This window comes from Oncorhynchus mykiss, chromosome 9, assembly GCF_057628025.1.
Source record: "Oncorhynchus mykiss isolate SJ-2025 chromosome 9, ASM5762802v1, whole genome shotgun sequence".
Taxonomy (NCBI): domain Eukaryota; kingdom Metazoa; phylum Chordata; class Actinopteri; order Salmoniformes; family Salmonidae; genus Oncorhynchus; species Oncorhynchus mykiss.
In genome coordinates this window covers 10,982,124-11,003,012 of record NC_143030.1, presented here as the reverse complement: position 1 = coordinate 11,003,012, position 20,889 = coordinate 10,982,124, and the positions used below count along the sequence as shown (strand labels likewise).

Here is a 20,889-nt window from a genome sequence, read left to right as displayed (position 1 = left end):
TGTGTATGCATTTGTCTGTACCTTTGTGTGTCTCTTCACAGTCCCTGTTGTTCCATAAGGTGTATTTTTATCTGTTTTAAAAAAATATATGATTCTACTGCTTGCATCAGTTACTTGATGTGGAATAGAGTTCCATGTAGTCGTGGCTCTATGTAGTACTGTGGAATAGAGTTCCATGTAGTCATGGCTCTATGTAGTACTGTGGAATAGAGTTCCATGTAGTCGTGGCTCTATGTAGTACTGTGGAATAGAGTTCCATGTAGTCGTGGCTCTATGTAGTACTGTGGAATAGAGTTCCATGTAGTCATGGCTCTATGTAGTACTGTGGAATAGAGTTCCATGTAGTCATGGCTCTATGTAGTACTGTGGAATAGAGTTCCATGTAGTCGTGGCTCTATGTAGTACTGTGGAATAGAGTTCCATGTAGTCGTGGCTCTATGTAGTACTGTGGAATAGAGTTCCATGTAGTCATGGCTCTATGTAGTACTGTGGAATAGAGTTCCATGTAGTCATGGCTCTATGTAGTACTGTGGAATAGAGTTCCATGTAGTCGTGGCTCTATGTAGTACTGTGGAATAGAGTTCCATGTAGTCATGGCTCTATGTAGTACTGTGGAATAGAGTTCCATGTAGTCATGGCTCTATGTAGTACTGTGGAATAGAGTTCCATGTAGTCATGGCTCTATGTAGTACTGTGGAATAGAGTTCCATGTAGTCATGGCTCTATGTAGTACTGTGGAATAGAGTTCCATGTAGTCATGGCTCTATGTAGTACTGTGGAATAGAGTTCCATGTAGCCATGGCTCTATGTAGTACTGTGGAATAGAGTTCCATGTAGTCTTGGCTCTATGTAGTACTGTGGAATAGAGTTCCATGTAGTCTTGGCTCTATGTAGTACTGTGGAATAGAGTTCCATGTAGTCGTGGCTCTATGTAGTACTGTGGAATAGAGTTCCATGTAGTCGTGGCTCTATGTAGTACTGTGGAATAGAGTTCCATGTAGTCATGGCTCTATGTAGTACTGTGGAATAGAGTTCCATGTAGTCATGGCTCTATGTAGTACTGTGGAATAGAGTTCCATGTAGTCATGGCTCTATGTAGTACTGTGGAATAGAGTTCCGTGTGGTCATGGCTCTATGTAGTACTGTGGAATAGAGTTCCATGTAGTCATGGCTCTATGTAGTACTGTGGAATAGAGTTCCATGTAGTCGTGGCTCTATGTAGTACTGTGGAATAGAGTTCCATGTAGTCATGGCTCTATGTAGTACTGTGGAATAGAGTTCCATGTAGTCATGGCTCTATGTAGTACTGTGGAATAGAGTTCCATGTAGTCATGGCTCTATGTAGTACTGTGGAATAGAGTTCCATGTAGTCATGGCTCTATGTAGTACTGTGGAATAGAGTTCCATGTAGTCATGGCTCTATGTAGTACTGTGGAATAGAGTTCCATGTAGTCATGGCTCTATGTAGTACTGTGGAATAGAGTTCCATGTAGTCGTGGCTCTATGTAGTACTGTGGAATAGAGTTCCATGTAGTCATGGCTCTATGTAGTACTGTGGAATAGAGTTCCATGTAGTCATGGCTCTATGTAGTACTGTGGAATAGAGTTCCATGTAGTCATGGCTCTATGTAGTACTGTGGAATAGAGTTCCGTGTGGTCATGGCTCTATGTAGTACTGTGGAATAGAGTTCCATGTAGTCATGGCTCTATGTAGTACTGTGGAATAGAGTTCCATGTAGTCGTGGCTCTATGTAGTACTGTGGAATAGAGTTCCATTTAGTCATGGCTCTATGTAGTACTGTGGAATAGAGTTCCATGTAGTCATGGCTCTATGTAGTACTGTGGAATAGAGTTCCATGTAGTCATGGCTCTATGTAGTACTGTGGAATAGAGTTCCATGTAGTCATGGCTCTATGTAGTACTGTGGAATAGAGTTCCATGTAGTCATGGCTCTATGTAGTACTGTGGAATAGAGTTCCATGTAGTCATGGCTCTATGTAGTACTGTGGAATAGAGTTCCATGTAGTCATGGCTCTATGTAGTACTGTGGAATAGAGTTCCATGTAGCCATGGCTCTATGTAGTACTGTGGAATAGAGTTCCATGTAGTCGTGGCTCTATGTAGTACTGTGGAATAGAGTTCCATGTAGTCGTGGCTCTATGTAGTACTGTGGAATAGAGTTCCATGTAGTCATGGCTCTATGTAGTACTGTGTTATAGAGTTCCATGTAGTCATGGCTCTATGTAGTACTGTGGAATAGAGTTCCATGTAGTCGTGGCTCTATGTAGTACTGTGGAATAGAGTTCCATGTAGTCGTGGCTCTATGTAGTACTGTGGAATAGAGTTCCATGTAGTCATGGCTCTATGTAGTACTGTGGAATAGAGTTCCATGTAGTCATGGCTCTATGTAGTACTGTGGAATAGAGTTCCATGTAGTCATGGCTCTATGTAGTACTGTGGAATAGAGTTCCATGTAGTCATGGCTCTATGTAGTACTGTGGAATAGAGTTCCATGTAGCCATGGCTCTATGTAGTACTGTGGAATAGAGTTCCATGTAGCCGTGGCTCTATGTAGTACTGTGGAATAGAGTTCCATGTAGTCGTGGCTCTATGTAGTACTGTGGAATAGAGTTCCATGTAGTCTTGGCTCTATGTAGTACTGTGGAATAGAGTTCCATGTAGTCGTGGCTCTATGTAGTACTGTGGAATAGAGTTCCATGTAGTCGTGGCTCTATGTAGTACTGTGGAATAGAGTTCCATGTAGTCGTGGCTCTATGTAGTACTGTGGAATAGAGTTCCATGTAGTCGTGGCTCTATGTAGTACTGTGGAATAGAGTTCCATGTAGTCGTGGCTCTATGTAGTACTGTGGAATAGAGTTCCATGTAGTCGTGGCTCTATGTAGTACTGTGGAATAGAGTTCCATGTAGTCGTGGCTCTATGTAGTACTGTGGAATAGAGTTCCATGTAGTCGTGGCTCTATGTAGTACTGTGGAATAGAGTTCCATGTAGTCGTGGCTCTATGTAGTACTGTGGAATAGAGTTCCATGTAGTCGTGGCTCTATGTAGTACTGTGGAATAGAGTTCCATGTAGTCGTGGCTCTATGTAGTACTGTGGAATAGAGTTCCATGTAGTCGTGGCTCTATGTAGTACTGTGGAATAGAGTTCCATGTAGTCGTGGCTCTATGTAGTACTGTGGAATAGAGTTCCATGTAGTCGTGGCTCTATGTAGTACTGTGGAATAGAGTTCCATGTAGTCATGGCTCTATGTAGTACTGTGGAATAGAGTTCCATGTAGTCATGGCTCTATGTAGTACTGTGGAATAGAGTTCCATGTAGTCGTGGCTCTATGTAGTACTGTGGAATAGAGTTCCATGTAGTCGTGGCTCTATGTAGTACTGTGGAATAGAGTTCCATGTAGTCATGGCTATATGTAGTACTGTGGAATAGAGTTCCATGTAGTCATGGCTCTATGTAGTACTGTGGAATAGAGTTCCATGTAGTCATGGCTCTATGTAGTACTGTGGAATAGAGTTCCATGTAGTCATGGCTCTATGTAGTACTGTGGAATAGAGTTCCATGTAGTCATGGCTCTATGTAGTACTGTGGAATAGAGTTCCATGTAGTCATGGCTCTATGTAGTACTGTGGAATAGAGTTCCATGTAGCCATGGCTCTATGTAGTACTGTGGAATAGAGTTCCATGTAGTCGTGGCTCTATGTAGTACTGTGGAATAGAGTTCCATGTAGTCTTGGCTCTATGTAGTACTGTGGAATAGAGTTCCATGTAGTCGTGGCTCTATGTAGTACTGTGGAATAGAGTTCCATGTAGTCGTGGCTCTATGTAGTACTGTGGAATAGAGTTCCATGTAGTCATGGCTCTATGTAGTACTGTGGAATAGAGTTCCATGTAGTCATGGCTCTATGTAGTACTGTGGAATAGAGTTCCATGTAGTCATGGCTCTATGTAGTACTGTGGAATAGAGTTCCGTGTGGTCATGGCTCTATGTAGTACTGTGGAATAGAGTTCCATGTAGCCATGGCTCTATGTAGTACTGTGGAATAGAGTTCCATGTAGTCGTGGCTCTATGTAGTACTGTGGAATAGAGTTCCATGTAGTCTTGGCTCTATGTAGTACTGTGGAATAGAGTTCCATGTAGTCGTGGCTCTATGTAGTACTGTGGAATAGAGTTCCATGTAGTCGTGGCTCTATGTAGTACTGTGGAATAGAGTTCCATGTAGTCATGGCTCTATGTAGTACTGTGGAATAGAGTTCCATGTAGTCATGGCTCTATGTAGTACTGTGGAATAGAGTTCCATGTAGTCATGGCTCTATGTAGTACTGTGGAATAGAGTTCCGTGTGGTCATGGCTCTATGTAGTACTGTGGAATAGAGTTCCATGTAGTCATGGCTCTATGTAGTACTGTGGAATAGAGTTCCATGTAGTCGTGGCTCTATGTAGTACTGTGGAATAGAGTTCCATGTAGTCATGGCTCTATGTAGTACTGTGGAATAGAGTTCCATGTAGTCATGGCTCTATGTAGTACTGTGGAATAGAGTTCCATGTAGTCATGGCTCTATGTAGTACTGTGGAATAGAGTTCCATGTAGTCATGGCTCTATGTAGTACTGTGGAATAGAGTCCCATGTAGTCATGGCTCTATGTAGTACTGTGGAATAGAGTTCCATGTAGTCATGGCTCTATGTAGTACTGTGGAATAGAGTTCCATGTAGTCATGGCTCTATGTAGTACTGTGGAATAGAGTTCCATGTAGCCATGGCTCTATGTAGTACTGTGGAATAGAGTTCCATGTAGTCGTGGCTCTATGTAGTACTGTGGAATAGAGTTCCATGTAGTCGTGGCTCTATGTAGTACTGTGGAATAGAGTTCCATGTAGTCATGGCTCTATGTAGTACTGTGTTATAGAGTTCCATGTAGTCATGGCTCTATGTAGTACTGTGGAATAGAGTTCCATGTAGTCGTGGCTCTATGTAGTACTGTGGAATAGAGTTCCATGTAGTCGTGGCTCTATGTAGTACTGTGGAATAGAGTTCCATGTAGTCATGGCTCTATGTAGTACTGTGGAATAGAGTTCCATGTAGTCATGGCTCTATGTAGTACTGTGGAATAGAGTTCCATGTAGTCATGGCTCTATGTAGTACTGTGGAATAGAGTTCCATGTAGTCATGGCTCTATGTAGTACTGTGGAATAGAGTTCCATGTAGTCATGGCTCTATGTAGTACTGTGGAATAGAGTTCCATGTAGCCATGGCTCTATGTAGTACTGTGGAATAGAGTTCCATGTAGTCGTGGCTCTATGTAGTACTGTGGAATAGAGTTCCATGTAGTCTTGGCTCTATGTAGTACTGTGGAATAGAGTTCCATGTAGTCGTGGCTCTATGTAGTACTGTGGAATAGAGTTCCATGTAGTCGTGGCTCTATGTAGTACTGTGGAATAGAGTTCCATGTAGTCGTGGCTCTATGTAGTACTGTGGAATAGAGTTCCGTGTGGTCATGGCTCTATGTAGTACTGTGGAATAGAGTTCCATGTAGTCATGGCTCTATGTAGTACTGTGGAATAGAGTTCCATGTAGTCGTGGCTCTATGTAGTACTGTGGAATAGAGTTCCATGTAGTCATGGCTCTATGTAGTACTGTGGAATAGAGTTCCATGTAGTCATGGCTCTATGTAGTACTGTGGAATAGAGTTCCATGTAGTCATGGCTCTATGTAGTACTGTGGAATAGAGTTCCATGTAGTCATGGCTCTATGTAGTACTGTGGAATAGAGTTCCATGTAGTCATGGCTCTATGTAGTACTGTGGAATAGAGTTCCATGTAGTCATGGCTCTATGTAGTACTGTGGAATAGAGTTCCATGTAGTCATGGCTCTATGTAGTACTGTGGAATAGAGTTCCATGTAGCCATGGCTCTATGTAGTACTGTGTTATAGAGTTCCATGTAGTCATGGCTCTATGTAGTACTGTGGAATAGAGTTCCATGTAGTCGTGGCTCTATGTAGTACTGTGGAATAGAGTTCCATGTAGTCGTGGCTCTATGTAGTACTGTGGAATAGAGTTCCATGTAGTCATGGCTCTATGTAGTACTGTGGAATAGAGTTCCATGTAGTCATGGCTCTATGTAGTACTGTGGAATAGAGTTCCATGTAGTCATGGCTCTATGTAGTACTGTGGAATAGAGTTCCATGTAGTCGTGGCTCTATGTAGTACTGTGGAATAGAGTTCCATGTAGTCGTGGCTCTATGTAGTACTGTGGAATAGAGTTCCATGTAGTCGTGGCTCTATGTAGTACTGTGGAATAGAGTTCCATGTAGTCATGGCTCTATGTAGTACTGTGGAATAGAGTTCCATGTAGTCATGGCTCTATGTAGTACTGTGGAATAGAGTTCCATGTAGTCATGGCTCTATGTAGTACTGTGGAATAGAGTTCCGTGTGGTCATGGCTCTATGTAGTACTGTGGAATAGAGTTCCATGTAGTCATGGCTCTATGTAGTACTGTGGAATAGAGTTCCATGTAGTCGTGGCTCTGTGTAGTACTGTGGAATAGAGTTCCATGTAGTCATGGCTCTATGTAGTACTGTGGAATAGAGTTCCATGTAGTCATGGCTCTATGTAGTACTGTGGAATAGAGTTCCATGTAGTCATGGCTCTATGTAGTACTGTGGAATAGAGTTCCATGTAGTCATGGCTCTATGTAGTACTGTGGAATAGAGTTCCATGTAGTCATGGCTCTATGTAGTACTGTGGAATAGAGTTCCATGTAGCCATGGCTCTATGTAGTACTGTGGAATAGAGTTCCATGTAGTCGTGGCTCTATGTAGTACTGTGGAATAGAGTTCCATGTAGTCTTGGCTCTATGTAGTACTGTGGAATAGAGTTCCATGTAGTCGTGGCTCTATGTAGTACTGTGGAATAGAGTTCCATGTAGTCGTGGCTCTATGTAGTACTGTGGAATAGAGTTCCATGTAGTCATGGCTCTATGTAGTACTGTGGAATAGAGTTCCATGTAGTCATGGCTCTATGTAGTACTGTGGAATAGAGTTCCATGTAGTCATGGCTCTATGTAGTACTGTGGAATAGAGTTCAGTGTGGTCATGGCTCTATGTAGTACTGTGGAATAGAGTTCCATGTAGTCATGGCTCTATGTAGTACTGTGGAATAGAGTTCCATGTAGTCATGGCTCTATGTAGTACTGTGGAATAGAGTTCCATGTAGTCATGGCTCTATGTAGTACTGTGGAATAGAGTTCCATGTAGTCGTGGCTCTATGTAGTACTGTGGAATAGAGTTCCATGTAGTCATGGCTCTATGTAGTACTGTGGAATAGAGTTCCATGTAGTCATGGCTCTATGTAGTACTGTGGAATAGAGTTCCATGTAGTCATGGCTCTATGTAGTACTGTGGAATAGAGTTCCATGTAGTCGTGGCTCTATGTAGTACTGTGCACCTTCCATCATCTGTTCTGGACTTGGGGACTGTGAAGAAACCTCTGGTGACATGTCTTGTGGGGTCTGAGTTGTGTGCTAGTATTTTAGTGCTTAAACCTAAACTTTAGGGCTTAACTGTAAACATGCCAAATAACATACACAGCCAATCACCAAATAATGATTTTGGGAAAGGACAGAAAAAGTTCATATCAAGCCCTGCAGGCAAAAGGGTGCTGTCTTCCTCATAAAATAATAATAAAAGCTGACAGTATTTCAACCACATCAAATATGTAGCGAAACTAAACTGAAATCTTATCAGAAACACGTTGGGTCGTTTTCACAGCTTTCTTTTTCCTTACAACTGGTAAAACTGATGTCATTTGGACATTTTGCACAGAAAATCTTTTCCCGTTTTTTTTTTTTTATTGTTGCGTTATTGTAATTTCTCCGCAGTCCCTAAAAGTCTTTGCTCGACGAAAGATGACAGAGAACTTTAGATTGAATCATTCATTCTATGGATCTAGTACATTATTTGTTGAGCAATAATTTATTTTAGTCTTCTAGGGCAACGTATAATTACAAAAGATAAGCTATATGTGTCTAATTATAGACAGTAAATTATAAGCAGAAACATATCTAAATCAGGCAACAACAAAAAATCCTGCACTCCTGTCAAAAAATCTTTCTATTGACTTTTACTGTAGCCAATTGGGTTTGGAGCGCTATATTAGGTTAGGGTTGGGTGCAGGCCTCAGATTACTTTATCACGTATAAATCGGTGGTTGCGGATCGGTTATTAGCAATTGTGGGCGGATGCTGGTGAAGTAACAGCTGAATCGCGCACCATTAGTGTTTATGCACTCACCACCCGCTGATACGAACAGAAGCAGACGACAATGCAGATTGAAACTGAGCGTACTTTTTTGTGAAGGCCATGCGCTTCCTGAAATATTGAGCATTTCTAACCAATTGTGTCGAAAATAGGTGCATTACTCAAGGCTTTGATCAACAGTGTACACTAGTGCCACCTGCAGGTCAAAATAATTTAGAAAAGCCAAATTATTGAACAGCGCGTACGTAGTGACGCCAAAGACAGGACAGTATGAAGATAGGCAGAAACTGTTCTCTAATAGAAATCCCCGCTCACGCTTGTAGGCGATGTCATGGCGACCTTGGCTAGCGAAAGTCATGCGTAGAAACAGGTCATTGGGTCTAACGGGCTCTCGTGCCGAACTGCGCATGTGCACACTGTAAAACGCACTCCGATATAATTATAATTTATAATATATATAAAGTATAAAGTACTTTTTGACAAAAATGAAAACGTGTCAGTTTGTCACTTTCATGAGTAGTAACATGTTCAACTACTTAAGACATTGGCTCGAATCTAGGTTGTGCCTTTAGATTTCGAGATAATTAACAACTAATTAACAACTCTCATTGATTTATCTAACCCGGCCTGCTTGGTCTGCTTCGCAAGCATTTCCGGAAGTCTAGCAATGTTGCGCCTCTGGGTTTATAGACTCTGTGGTGTAGCCTTTTTGTCTTCTACCAAACCACGATAAGAAATGTAAGCGTCCGCACAGTGCTTCGAAATAAACTTAGCAATTCCAACGCATGCTCCGGTATCATCACTACTGAATGTCCAGCTATCTCTCTGTCGATTGAAAATGTATAAACTAGATGCGTTTCGTGTGTTTTTAAATGAGCGTTTAACGGCGGCTGTTCTGGAGATTTTCGGGGCAGTTGAGAAAACGGTAGTGGAGTACCAGGAGGAGAATGATCGGCTACGAATAATGCTGCGGAGGACACCGGAGATACAACTATGTAGAATAGGTTAGTATGTATATCTACTGTTTTATACACTTTTTGGGTAGCCAGCAGATCTGACCCCGCTTGCTTTCAGCTGCAATAGGGTTAGACCGCATTCCTGTGTATATTAAAGGAACTGTTCATCCATTTTGGTAGTTATATTGATTTTGTACATCTCTGGGTGATGTTCTATCGATTCCCCGGGTCATTTAATGTTTCCATGTGTATCTGAGTTATCAAGCAGGCAGATATCCATCCGTTACTATGTAGCACCGTGCTAAAGTCTCGCTCACTACACTGGAAGTTAATAGTAATACACGTCTCTCATACATGTCATATTTCAATACTGGCCGGTGTCATAACTCAGGACAATGTCTTCTCTTGAATGAGCCATTGATCATATTTTTTTGAGATAGAACTGTGTAAATGAACAGCTCATTTTAACTATTTGTCTGCCTTTTTAGTCCAGGGTGCATTGCATGGTGCCGTTGCCAGAGATATTATAGAAAGGAGATAGGAATCCCATGAATTAAGTAAAGTATTAACGCTCCACCCAGCAGAACATGTGGTCATCCCTACTTCCTCTGGCCTGGCGGACTCACTAAACACCAATGCATCTTTTGTAAATAATGTCTGAGTGTTGGAGTGTGCCCCTGGCTATTCATACCTACATTTTAAAAACAAGAAAATGGTGCTGTCTGATTTGCTTAATATGAGGAATTTGAAATAATTTATACTTTTATAAGTATATTTTAGCAAGTACATTTACTTTTGATACTTAAGCATATTTAAAACCAAATACTTTTACATTTAATCAAGTAGTATTTTACTGGGTGACTTTCACTTTTACTTGAGTAACTTTCTATTAAGGTATCTATACTTTTACACTAGTATGACAATCAAGTACTTTTTCCACCACTGCCCTATAGACTCCCATTCACTCCTTGAAGGAGAGCGCTCCTTGTCCCAGAATGCACAGCGCGGTCGATTGACGTAGCATGGGCAACGTTTCCCATCTCGTCAAAAAGTATCTCTGCCGTTGAGAATGTTAGACTTCACTCAGTGAGGCACATCAATCTGCAGGTTGAAAACGGCGAGGTTGTAGACTCTAGGTGATTTTATAGCTAACTAGCTACTTCACATGCTCATATTGTCTTTGGTATTATTGTGTGTAGCTACGTTTGCTAGCTAGCCAGCCCATAGAGCATTGCATTGTGGATTTTGTAGTCGACTTGAGCTGCAACAGATTTCCACCACAATTTTCCATGTTGCTACCAACTTATTATAACGTCAAAATTAAACATTTGTTCACAAAAAATATTGTTCTCACCTATTAGTGTTATTTAACACTAAATTAATTACATTATTTCTCATCCCTGGATTGTACGTTTCCTATCCATATCTCGCGCCAGCTCCGTGGTGTCTTAATCTACACATGAGTGCTGTCGGACCCTAGTGCAGCTGTAAGCAAGCGGTCGGATCTGCTGGCTAACTGTTTAGGCTAACAGTGATTACCATTATGGTGGCAGGTAGCCTAGGGGTTAGTCTGATTAATCACGTTGTAATACACTATTCATTTCCATATACAGCCTGAAACTATTGACTGCAAAATCCTGTAAAGGTTCCTTACAAGCCAGAGTGTTGAATAAATTACATTTGAACTTACTTTACCGGTTGTCTATGTTGTTGGTCTTTCAGATGGTTGAAATTTGAGACAAAATATCAATAGGAAAGTATTGTTCATCCAATTTATTATTATTACATTTTTTATATAAGAACGCTGGTACTGAAGTTGAAATTTCACCTGGCACAAGCTCAAAACCATGGACAACCGGTAAAGTAAATTCTAATTTTATTTTATTCAACATGTCATTCGTTTCAGGCTGTATATAGGTCAAATCAAACTTTATTTGTCACATGCCCCAAATACAAGTGTAGACCTCACCATGAAAGGCTTACATACAAGGCCTTAACCAACAGTGCAGTTCAAGAAGAGTTAAGAAAATATTTACCAACAAACGAATGTAAAAAATAATAAAAAGTAACACAAAATATCAATAACGAGGCTTTATACAGGAGTACCGGTACCGAGTCAATATGCGAGGGTACAAAAACACATATGGAATCATGCAGTAACCCCCAAAAAAGGGTTAAACAAATCAAAATATATTTGAGATTTGAGATTGTTCAAAAACTTTTGGTCGGTAGTGTACAATAATGTCATCTGTTCTTGCAAAGCGTGGTACATTTTCAACCAACTTTTACTTGCCAAATGGAAGGCACTGGTGTCGTATTAATGAGGGGATTCGATTACGCTGTTCCGGTTGCGTGATCAGGCGATCCTAGCCGGTGAGGGAGTTACACTCTGCTCAAATAGAACAGTAATCTACTTCGCTCGGTCATATTGTCAACAATGCAGCATCCATTTTCCATAAAACAGTTCAAAACGTGCTCACGTCAGCACAGCAATGTTTTTAGAATAGTAATCCGTTAGCTTTCATAGTTTTCTAATTCTCAGAGTGGCTCAAGCAATTTCTCCAACCATCAAATTAAACGAATAGGAGTCGCCGCGTGGGTTGGGAATTTTTAGGAGGTGCATCAACCCGTGGATAGAGCCAGACAGATAGCACGGCGGCCCATTGTGAAATACCGCAGCTCCCTGGCATTAAATCATCAGACTCTGAATTACGCTTTACTCCGCCTGCTCCTACCTCACTTTTGTTTCGAGTTGACTTCGCTGTCGGCCAGAGCCGATCACTTCGCTCACGCCCGGGAGGTAGCCTAATTCCAAAACAAATGCAATCACTTGTCTTGGGGCCTTGTTCTTAACTGACTTGCCTAGTTAAATAAAGGTTAAATAAAGGTTAAATAAATAAATAAATAAATACTCGTTTTTTCCCTTGTATTTTTTTTGTGCAAGACCAAAACATACCACTTGGTGGCAGTAAAACAACAGTTCAACAGTTAAGAACTAAACAACAGTAACAAACAATTGACAATGGCAAAAAGTGCAAAAATAGCGATTGTGTCAAACTTGAGTCTGAGGGGTTAACTAGAGCAAATATGTAATATTTTCAACTGGATTTCTGAGCCTATTGCAGGGGAAATGTTTTTTATAGAGTTGATAGCATTTGTGGTTTAGGTCACACGGAGTGGTTTAGGTCACACTGAGTGGTTTAGGTCACACTGAGTGGTTTAGGTCACACTGAGTGGTTTAGGTCACACTGAGTGGTTTAGGTCACACTGAGTGTTACACAGAGTGGTTTAGGTCACACGGAGTGGTTTAGGTCACACGGAGTGGTTTAGGTCACACGGAGTGGTTTAGGTCACACGGAGTGGTTTAGGTCACACGGAGTGGTTTAGGTCACACGGAGTGGTTTAGGTCACACGGAGTGGTTTAGGTCACACTGACTGTCACACAGAGTGGTTTAGGTCACACGGAGTGGTTTAGGTCACACTGACTGTCACACAGAGTGGTTTAGGTCACACAGAGTGGTTTAGGTCACACGGAGTGGTTTAGGTCACACTGAGTGGTTTAGGTCACACTGACTGTCACACAGAGTGGTTTAGGTCACACGGCGTGGTTTAGGTCACACTGACTGTCACACAGAGTGGTTTAGGTCACACTGACTGTCACACAGAGTGGTTTAGGTCACACTGAGTGGTTTAGGTCACACTGACTGTCACACAGAGTGGTTTAGGTCACACTGAGTGGTTTAGGTCACACTGAGTGGTTTAGGTCACACTGAGTGGTTTAGGTCACACGGAGTGGTTTAGGTCACACGGAGTGGTTTAGGTCACACAGAGTGGTTTAGGTCACACTGAGTGGTTTAGGTCACACGGAGTGGTTTAGGTCACACTGAGTGGTTTAGGTCACACTGAGTGAACATGTGACCTCTTAGAAATGGCTTGTTCCAGAAAATATGTTTTAGTTTGTTTTAGTTATGCCGCTGGAGGTTGGAACCTGCTTGGCTATATAGATCATAGAGATCTATCAATTCTGTTAATAATTTAAGAGTTCTATTTAATTATGAGGTGTATATATATATATATATATATATATAGAGCATTCGGAAAGTATTCAGACCCCCTGACTTTTTCCACATTTTGTTACATTACAGCCTTATTCTAAAATGGATTAAATGTAAAAAAATATCCTCATCAATCTACACACAATACTCCATAATGGCAAAGCAAAAACAGGTTTTTATAAATGTTGCACATTTCTAAAAAATAAAAACAGAAATACTTTATTTACATTAAGTATTCAGACCCTTTGCTATGAGACTTGAAATTGAGCTCAGGTACATCCTGTTTCCATTGATCGCACTTCAGATGTTTCTACAACTTGATTGAAGTCCACCTCTGGTAAATTCAGGGAGGTGACCAAGAACCCGATGGTCACTCTGACAGAGCTCCAGAGTTCCTCTGTGGAGATGGGAGAACTTTCCAGAAGGTCAACCATCTCTGCAGAACTTCACAAATCAGGCCAATTTTTGGTAGAGTGGCCAGATGGAAGCCACACCTCAGTAAAAGGTACATAACATCCTGCTTGGAGTTTGCCAAAAGGCACCTAAAGGACTCTCAGACCATGAGAAACAAGATTATCTGGGCTGATGAAACCAAGATTGAACTGGATGAACTGTCTGGATGAAACCTGACACCATCCCTACGGTGAAACATGCTGGTGGCAGCATCATGCTGTGGGGATGTTTTTCAGCTGCAGGGACTGGGAGACTAGTCAGGATCAAGGGAAAGATGAACAGAGCAAAGTACAGAGAGATCCTTGATGAAAACCTGCTCCAGAGCACTTAGGACCTCAGACCGGAGTGAAGGTTCACCTTTCAACAGGACAACGACCCTTAGCACACTGCCAAAACAATGCAGGACTGACTTGAATGTTCTTGAGTGGCTCAGCCAGAGCCCCGACTTGAACCCGATCTAACATCTCTGGAGAGACCTGAAAATAGCTGTGCAGTGACACTCTCCATCCAACCTGACAGAGCTTGAGAGGATCTGCAGAGAAGAATGGGAGAAACTCTCCAAATACAGGTGTGCCAAGCTTAATCAATTTTAGAATAAGGCTGAAAGGTAACAAAATTGGAAAAAGGGATCTGAGTACTTTCCGAATGCGCTGTAGGTGACCTCTGTATCCAGGCTTTATGGCTAGGTGACCTCTGTATCCAGGCTTTATAGCTAGGTGACCTCTGTATCCAGGCTTTATAGCTAGGTGACCTCTGTATCCAGGCTTTATAGCTAGGTGACCTCTGTATCCAGGCTTTATAGCTAGGTGACCTCTGTATCCAGGCTTTATAGCTAGGTGACCTCTGTATCCAGGCTTTATAGCTAGGTGACCTCTGTATCCAGGCTTTATAGCTAGGTGACCTCTGTATCCAGGTTTTATAGCTAGGTGACCTCTGTATCCAGGCTTTATGGCTAGGTGACCTCTGTATCCAGGCTTTATAGCTAGGTGACCTCTGTATCCAGGCTTTATAGCTAGGTGACCTCTGTATCCAGGCTTTATAGCTAGGTGACCTCTGTATACAGGCTTTATAGCTAGGTGACCTCTGTATCCAGGCTTTATAGCTAGTTGACCTCTGTATCCAGGCTTTATAGCTAGGTGACCTCTGTATCCAGGCTTTATGGCTAGGTGACCTCTGTATCCAGGCTTTATGGCTAGGTGACCTCTGTATCCAGGCTTTAAGGCTAGGTGACCTCTGTATCCAGGCTTTAAGGCTAGGTGACCTCTGTGTCCAGGCTTTATAGCTAGGTGACCTCTGTATCCAGGCTTTATAGCTAGGTGACCTCTGCTCCTCCTCTCCTTCCCTCCAGACTCCCTGCAGCTCTCTGTCTCTGAAGAGGAGGTTCCCCCTGAGCAGCAGCACTGTGAGCAGGAGTGGAGCCCCAGTCTGGGACAGAAGGACCCAGAGACCAAACAGATTAAAGAGGAACAGGAGGAAGTCAGGACCTGTCAGGAGGAAGAGCAGCTTCAAGGGCTCTTTGATACCAAAGACTCCATATTCACTCCTTCCTGTGTGAAAAGTGAATGTGGTCTGGAGAACCCATGTCAAGAAGCCATACTAGCTGAATACCCAACTCTCAGTCCACTGAAAGTGTCTAAACTACAGTCGTTTTGTGTGTTGTTAAATGAATGTTTAACGGCATCTGCTGCTATGGAGATTTCCGGTGCAGTTGAGAAAACGGTAGTGGAGTACCAGGAGGAGAATGATCGGCTACGGAGACTGCTGCGGATCACACCAGAGATACAACTATGTAGAATAGGTTCATATGTAGATCTACTGATAATTAGCTATAGTTCTACTAAATTTAATAAACTGTTTAGGCTTTCAGCGGTCACCATTTCAACAATTTTAATTTGTATTTTTATTACTTTTACCGTGAATGGATAAAAAATACCCCAATGTACAAATGCTTTCCCTGGACAGCAGTGTCACAAATCTGTTGAGTAATATTCTATCTGAACTCTGAAAGATGTTCCGATCTATTCAACGTCCCTTTTGATAAAGCTCAGGATGACGATTTGGTTAAGTGTTAAACGTTTTTATCTAGAAACACTTGTGATTACAGTTTTGTAAACCTTGAACCCTCAACTTAATTATCATCCAAAAATAACTTTACAAATACAAAAGATAGGTTTACTGTTTATCTGTTTTAAAACCGATTTACAAAGAGGTTTTTGTGTCACACGGCTTTGAGACAATGTTTTTTTTGTGTTCCTTTTCGAGTTTCCATGAGCTAAAAATGTGAAATGTTATTGTGCACTCAGGCATGTCTAAAGAGTGTATAGGTGACCTCTGTATCCAGGCTGTATAGGTAACCTCTGCTCCTCCTCTCCTTCCCTCCAGACTCCCTGCAGCTCTCTGCCTCTGAAGAGGAGGTTTCCCCTGAGCAGCAGCATTGTGAGCAGGAGTGGAGCCCCAGTCTGGGCCAGAAGGACCCAGAGACTAAACAGATTAAAGAGGAACAGGAGGAAGTCAGGACCTGTCAGGAGGAAGAGCAGCTTCAAGGTCTTGAGCCTGATATCATAGAGTTCAAATTCACTCCTTCCTGTGTGAAAAGTGAATGTGATCAGGAGGACCCACTTCAGTCCTTGACTCTTCCCCAAACTAAGACTGAGGAAAACAGAGAGAGAGACTCTAAACCAGTGGATCCCAAACTTTTTGTTACTGTGACCCACTTAAAAGGTCTCAACATTCCCTGTGACCCTCCAGATAATCAAAACAATGCCTTCAGCCACAGTTCAGCTGTAAGCAGTGACCCAGTAGGACTTGACAGTAGCCCACCATTAGATCCCAGTCCACCATTAGATCCCAGTCCACCATTAGATCCCAGTCCACCATTACATCCCAGTCCACCATTGGATCCCAGTCCACCATTGAGAAAACACCATTCCAAACACAGCACCTGTTCTAAAACAACTCATAGCTGCCATGACTGTGGCAAAAGCTTCAGTATCAAGAAGGACCTAACCAGGCATAAACTGACTCACACTGGAGAGAAACCATTTAGCTGTGGTGATTGTGGGAAAAGCTTCAGTCAGAAGGGAGACCTAGGGAGGCACATACTGACTCATACAGGAGAGAAACCTTTTAGTTGTGGTGACTGTGGGAAAAAATTCAATTGCCACTGGCTCCTAACCAGACATAAACTGACTCACACAGGAGAGAAACCATTTAGCTGTGGTGACTGTGGGAAAAGCTTCAATCAGAAGGGTCACCTGAACTTGCACATATTGACTCACACAGGAATAAAACCATTTAGCTGTGGTGACTGTGGGAAAAGCTTCAATCAGAAGGGTCACCTAAACTTTCATATACGGACTCACACAGGAGTGAATCCATTTAGCTGTGAGGACTGCGATAAAAGCTTCAGAAACAAGGGCACCCTAGCCGAACATATACAGATTCACAAAGGAGAGAAACAACATGGCTGCTCAATCTGTGGCAAAAGTTTCACTCATAAAACAAATCTTCTGAGGCATGTGGATAAAGTCCACAATGGAAGAAAACAGGAATAAAAACTGAAAGACTAAAGAAAATGAGGATAAAGATGTTCTGTCAGAAGATGGGAATAACAGGCATGATGTGGGCAACACACTTAGGAAAGCAAAGCAAATCTGGATCATTCTTACTTTAGGGTCCAAATGAATAGGTGTGTGATCAAAGGGTACATAGTCACAAGTCTGCTGATCGAAGTCTGTTGATGTTTTCACGTAATTACAAAATAGGAATTCCTGGCCATTTGTTTAGTAATTTCTCTCATAACGTCTGATATTATTGATACATAAAATACAATTCCAGAAAAGGTTACCTTAATAAACCTCACTCAATCTCAACAGATTTCACCTAATGCTGCTCATTCGTGATATTGATTTAATATTGTATAGAGTAATGATATACAGTTGACTCCCGGTGAAGGATGGATTCTCCCAGATCAGCCTAAACCACTGTTTGTCGACATGTAAACTCAGCAAAAAAAGAAACGTCCTCTGTGTTTATTTTAAGCAAACTTAACAAACTCTTGCACCAAGGCACCTGCAAGTTCCCGGACATTTCTGAGGGGGGAATGGCCCTAGCCCTTACCCTCCGATCCAACAGGTCCCAGACGTGCTCAATGGGATTGAGATCCGGGCTCTTCGCTGGCCATGGCAGAACACGGACATTCCTGTCTGGCAGGAAATCACACACAGAACGAGCAGTATGGCTGGTGGTATTGTCATGTCAGGTTGAGCCTGCAGGAAGGGTACCACTTGAGGGAGGAGGATGTCTTCCCTGTAATGCACAGCGTTGAGATTGCCTGCAATGACAACAAGCTCAGTCTGATGATGCTGCGAAGCCGCTGTCCTTGCAGAGCAAGGGGAACCACTACTTCAAGGTCTCAGAGCAAGTGACGTCCCCGATTGAAACGCTATTAGCGCGCACCACCGCTAACTAGCTAGCCATTTCACATCCGTTACATTTGAAAACAAAAAAAATCAGCAATTTAAGGTTACGGTTAAGCATAAGGTTAGCAGTGTGGAGCAAGGTTAGGTTTAAAATCACATTAAAAAATGATAAAATTGTAGAAATGGGCGGGGTCTATGACTTTATGGCTGTGGTAACTAGTGACGACCACCTCGACTTGATTTTGCCTTCATTGCGTGGAGTAAGGAATGACATGTTAACAACCAGGCTATGCAACTCCCATTCCACAGAAAATGTGTAAACTACAGTTGTTGCATGTGTTTTTATTACATTTGTATAGTAACCCCAGACAAGCACACCTGACTAAACTGGTGAACTAATCATCAAGCCCCTGATGAGTTGAATGACGAAGTTGGGTAGCGCTGCCCCAGCGCAATGGAGTACCACAGTATGAGTCATATTATCCATAAAACCTAGCGGTCAAACAAGGAAATGGTTCCAAAATTGTTTTTCCAGCATACATTGTTCTCATAGTGGATTTTAGAAACACTTAAAATAAGTGCTGTGTTTCATGTCGATTTCCCCTGGCGTGACGTTTTGATAAACGTGTGAATCTCTCTAGGACAAGTTGACTTTTGGACAATATATTTGGCTCTATTTACACCCCGAAATGAAACCCTAATTAGCTGCTAATGTGGCTATCGAAAATAACTACAAATGCCATGATGATCTGCATGAGACTGCAGAATCGAGGCAAAGGTAAGAATCTCTGGATTAACTATCTAATGTTATCTAAAATATAGTAATGAATAAATTGACTACATTTCTTTAAATTGACAATTATGTGAATTGTCCTGTGCAAGTTTTAAATTGACACCATACCTGTTAGTAAAGGTGTCCACTAGAGATGACGTGCAAGAGCTTGCAGGGACTTTAATGCTAATTAGCATTTTCGAATCTGAGAGTAAATAGAGCTGAATATATTGCTAAAAGTTCACTTGGCCGAGAGAGATTTAAAACGTCACACCAGGGTAAGCCTACGCGAAACACATCCCTTATTTGAAGTGTTTCTAAAATAAATAAATGGTAAAGAAAAACTATTAGAACCGTTTTACAGTATTATGACACCACCACTGTAGGGCTCTATTACTGAGTTCTCGTAATCCGAGTCGGAGTGCACCGGTTTATGGCCTGTGAAGTGAATGGGCAAAACCGGTGAGTGAGGACTGCGCTACTCGGTCATGTTGTCAATAAGGCAGCATGGTGCATCGTGGTACATCTATTTTCCATACAATATATGTTCACGTTTTCATTTGGATAGGCAATTAAAGCAATTTATCAAAATCGATCACTTTTGTTTGTGAAAGCACAGAATCCTACTCATTACTCCACATTCTTAATCTAGCCTAGGCTACATCATTTTTGCCATGGGCTTTGAACGGGCACTGGGTCACACCCAGGAGGCATTTCCAAAACAAATGCAACCACTTTTTCCCCACTTCCAACTCCTCACACCGGGGTAACCCGGGACAGATAATCAAATCCCTTCAATTCCTATAGAATTTTTAAACAACCCTGTGGATCATTCTCCGACAACCCTGAATGCAGGTCAAACTACTGTATGACCCAAGTAAGGGATAATCAATAAGGGGCTATGAGTTCTCTGGAAAATAATGAATTCATCATTCCACGAAGCACTAGCAGAATGGAACTAACCTACGGAGTTGCATATCATTTTCCAGAGAACAGATAGAGCCCTGAGTTGAATATCCCTTTTATTTCAGAGCTGTACTTTTTTAAAAATTATTATTTTATTTTACTAGGCAAGTCAGTTAAGAACAAATTCTTATTTTCAATGACGGCCTAGGAACAGTCGGTTAACTGCCTGTTCAGGGGCAGAACGACAGATTTGGCAGTTAACCGACTGTTCCTAGGCCGTCATTGAAAATAAGAATTTGTTCTTAACTGACTTGCCTAGTTAAATAAAGAAGAAAAAAAAGAATGGCTTGAGATAAGACTTGCTCTATGTCAGATCGAACAGGCCCTGAGTGGAACATCCCTGCCTGGGTACGCATTGGAAGAGGAAGTCTTCGGGCGAGATGATTTGAAAGTCATAAGAATCTCTTCAGTGGCATACGGTTCCAGACTCCAAAGTGACCATTTTAGGTTGTTCTGAATTCAATAGCTCAAATGCCACAAAATCTGTATCATCAAAAGCATGCGCATAAGCCAACTATTTTGTGCCTGTCTTTAGCTTCAGGTGGGGAGATTACTTTAAAGTGCTTGATATGATGACACACGTACAGCGGTTGTTCCACCATCGTGAACATGTATGAACCCCTCTGTCCTCAAGAAATAACTTGGAACTTAACGGCAAGAAGGTTGATGCTCTTCCAATGCGTACCCAGGCAGGGATGTTCCACTCAGGGCCTGTTCGATCTGACATAGAGCAAGTCTTAAGCGCAATCTCAAATGTTGTTCTTTGCCATCACTGTAAGCCTGATAAACACACACTATACGATACAATTATTAAACAGAAGAATGAGTGAGAGTTTTTGTCACAACCCGGCACGTGGGAAGTGACCAAGCGCTCTTATAGGACCAGGGCACAAATAATAATAATAATAAATCATTTTGCTCTTTATTTAGCCATCTTACATATAAAACCTTATTTATTCATCAAAGGTTGTGAATACCTCACCACAGGTT

General features: G+C 41.9%; 1 protein-coding gene across 1 annotated transcript; it reads left to right on the top strand.

Annotated features, from left to right (window-relative positions):
• The first annotated feature begins 8,948 nt into the window (after positions 1 to 8,948).
• LOC110531370 (uncharacterized) lies at positions 8,949 to 19,531 on the top strand. The gene is made up of 3 exons (XM_021614560.3): positions 8,949 to 9,280; positions 15,089 to 15,538; positions 16,123 to 19,531. Exons 1-3 carry the CDS (start codon positions 9,115 to 9,117, stop codon positions 17,292 to 17,294), a joined length of 1,788 nt encoding a protein of 595 aa, XP_021470235.3. The 5' UTR covers positions 8,949 to 9,114; the 3' UTR covers positions 17,295 to 19,531.
• The last annotated feature ends 1,358 nt before the right edge of the window (positions 19,532 to 20,889 follow it).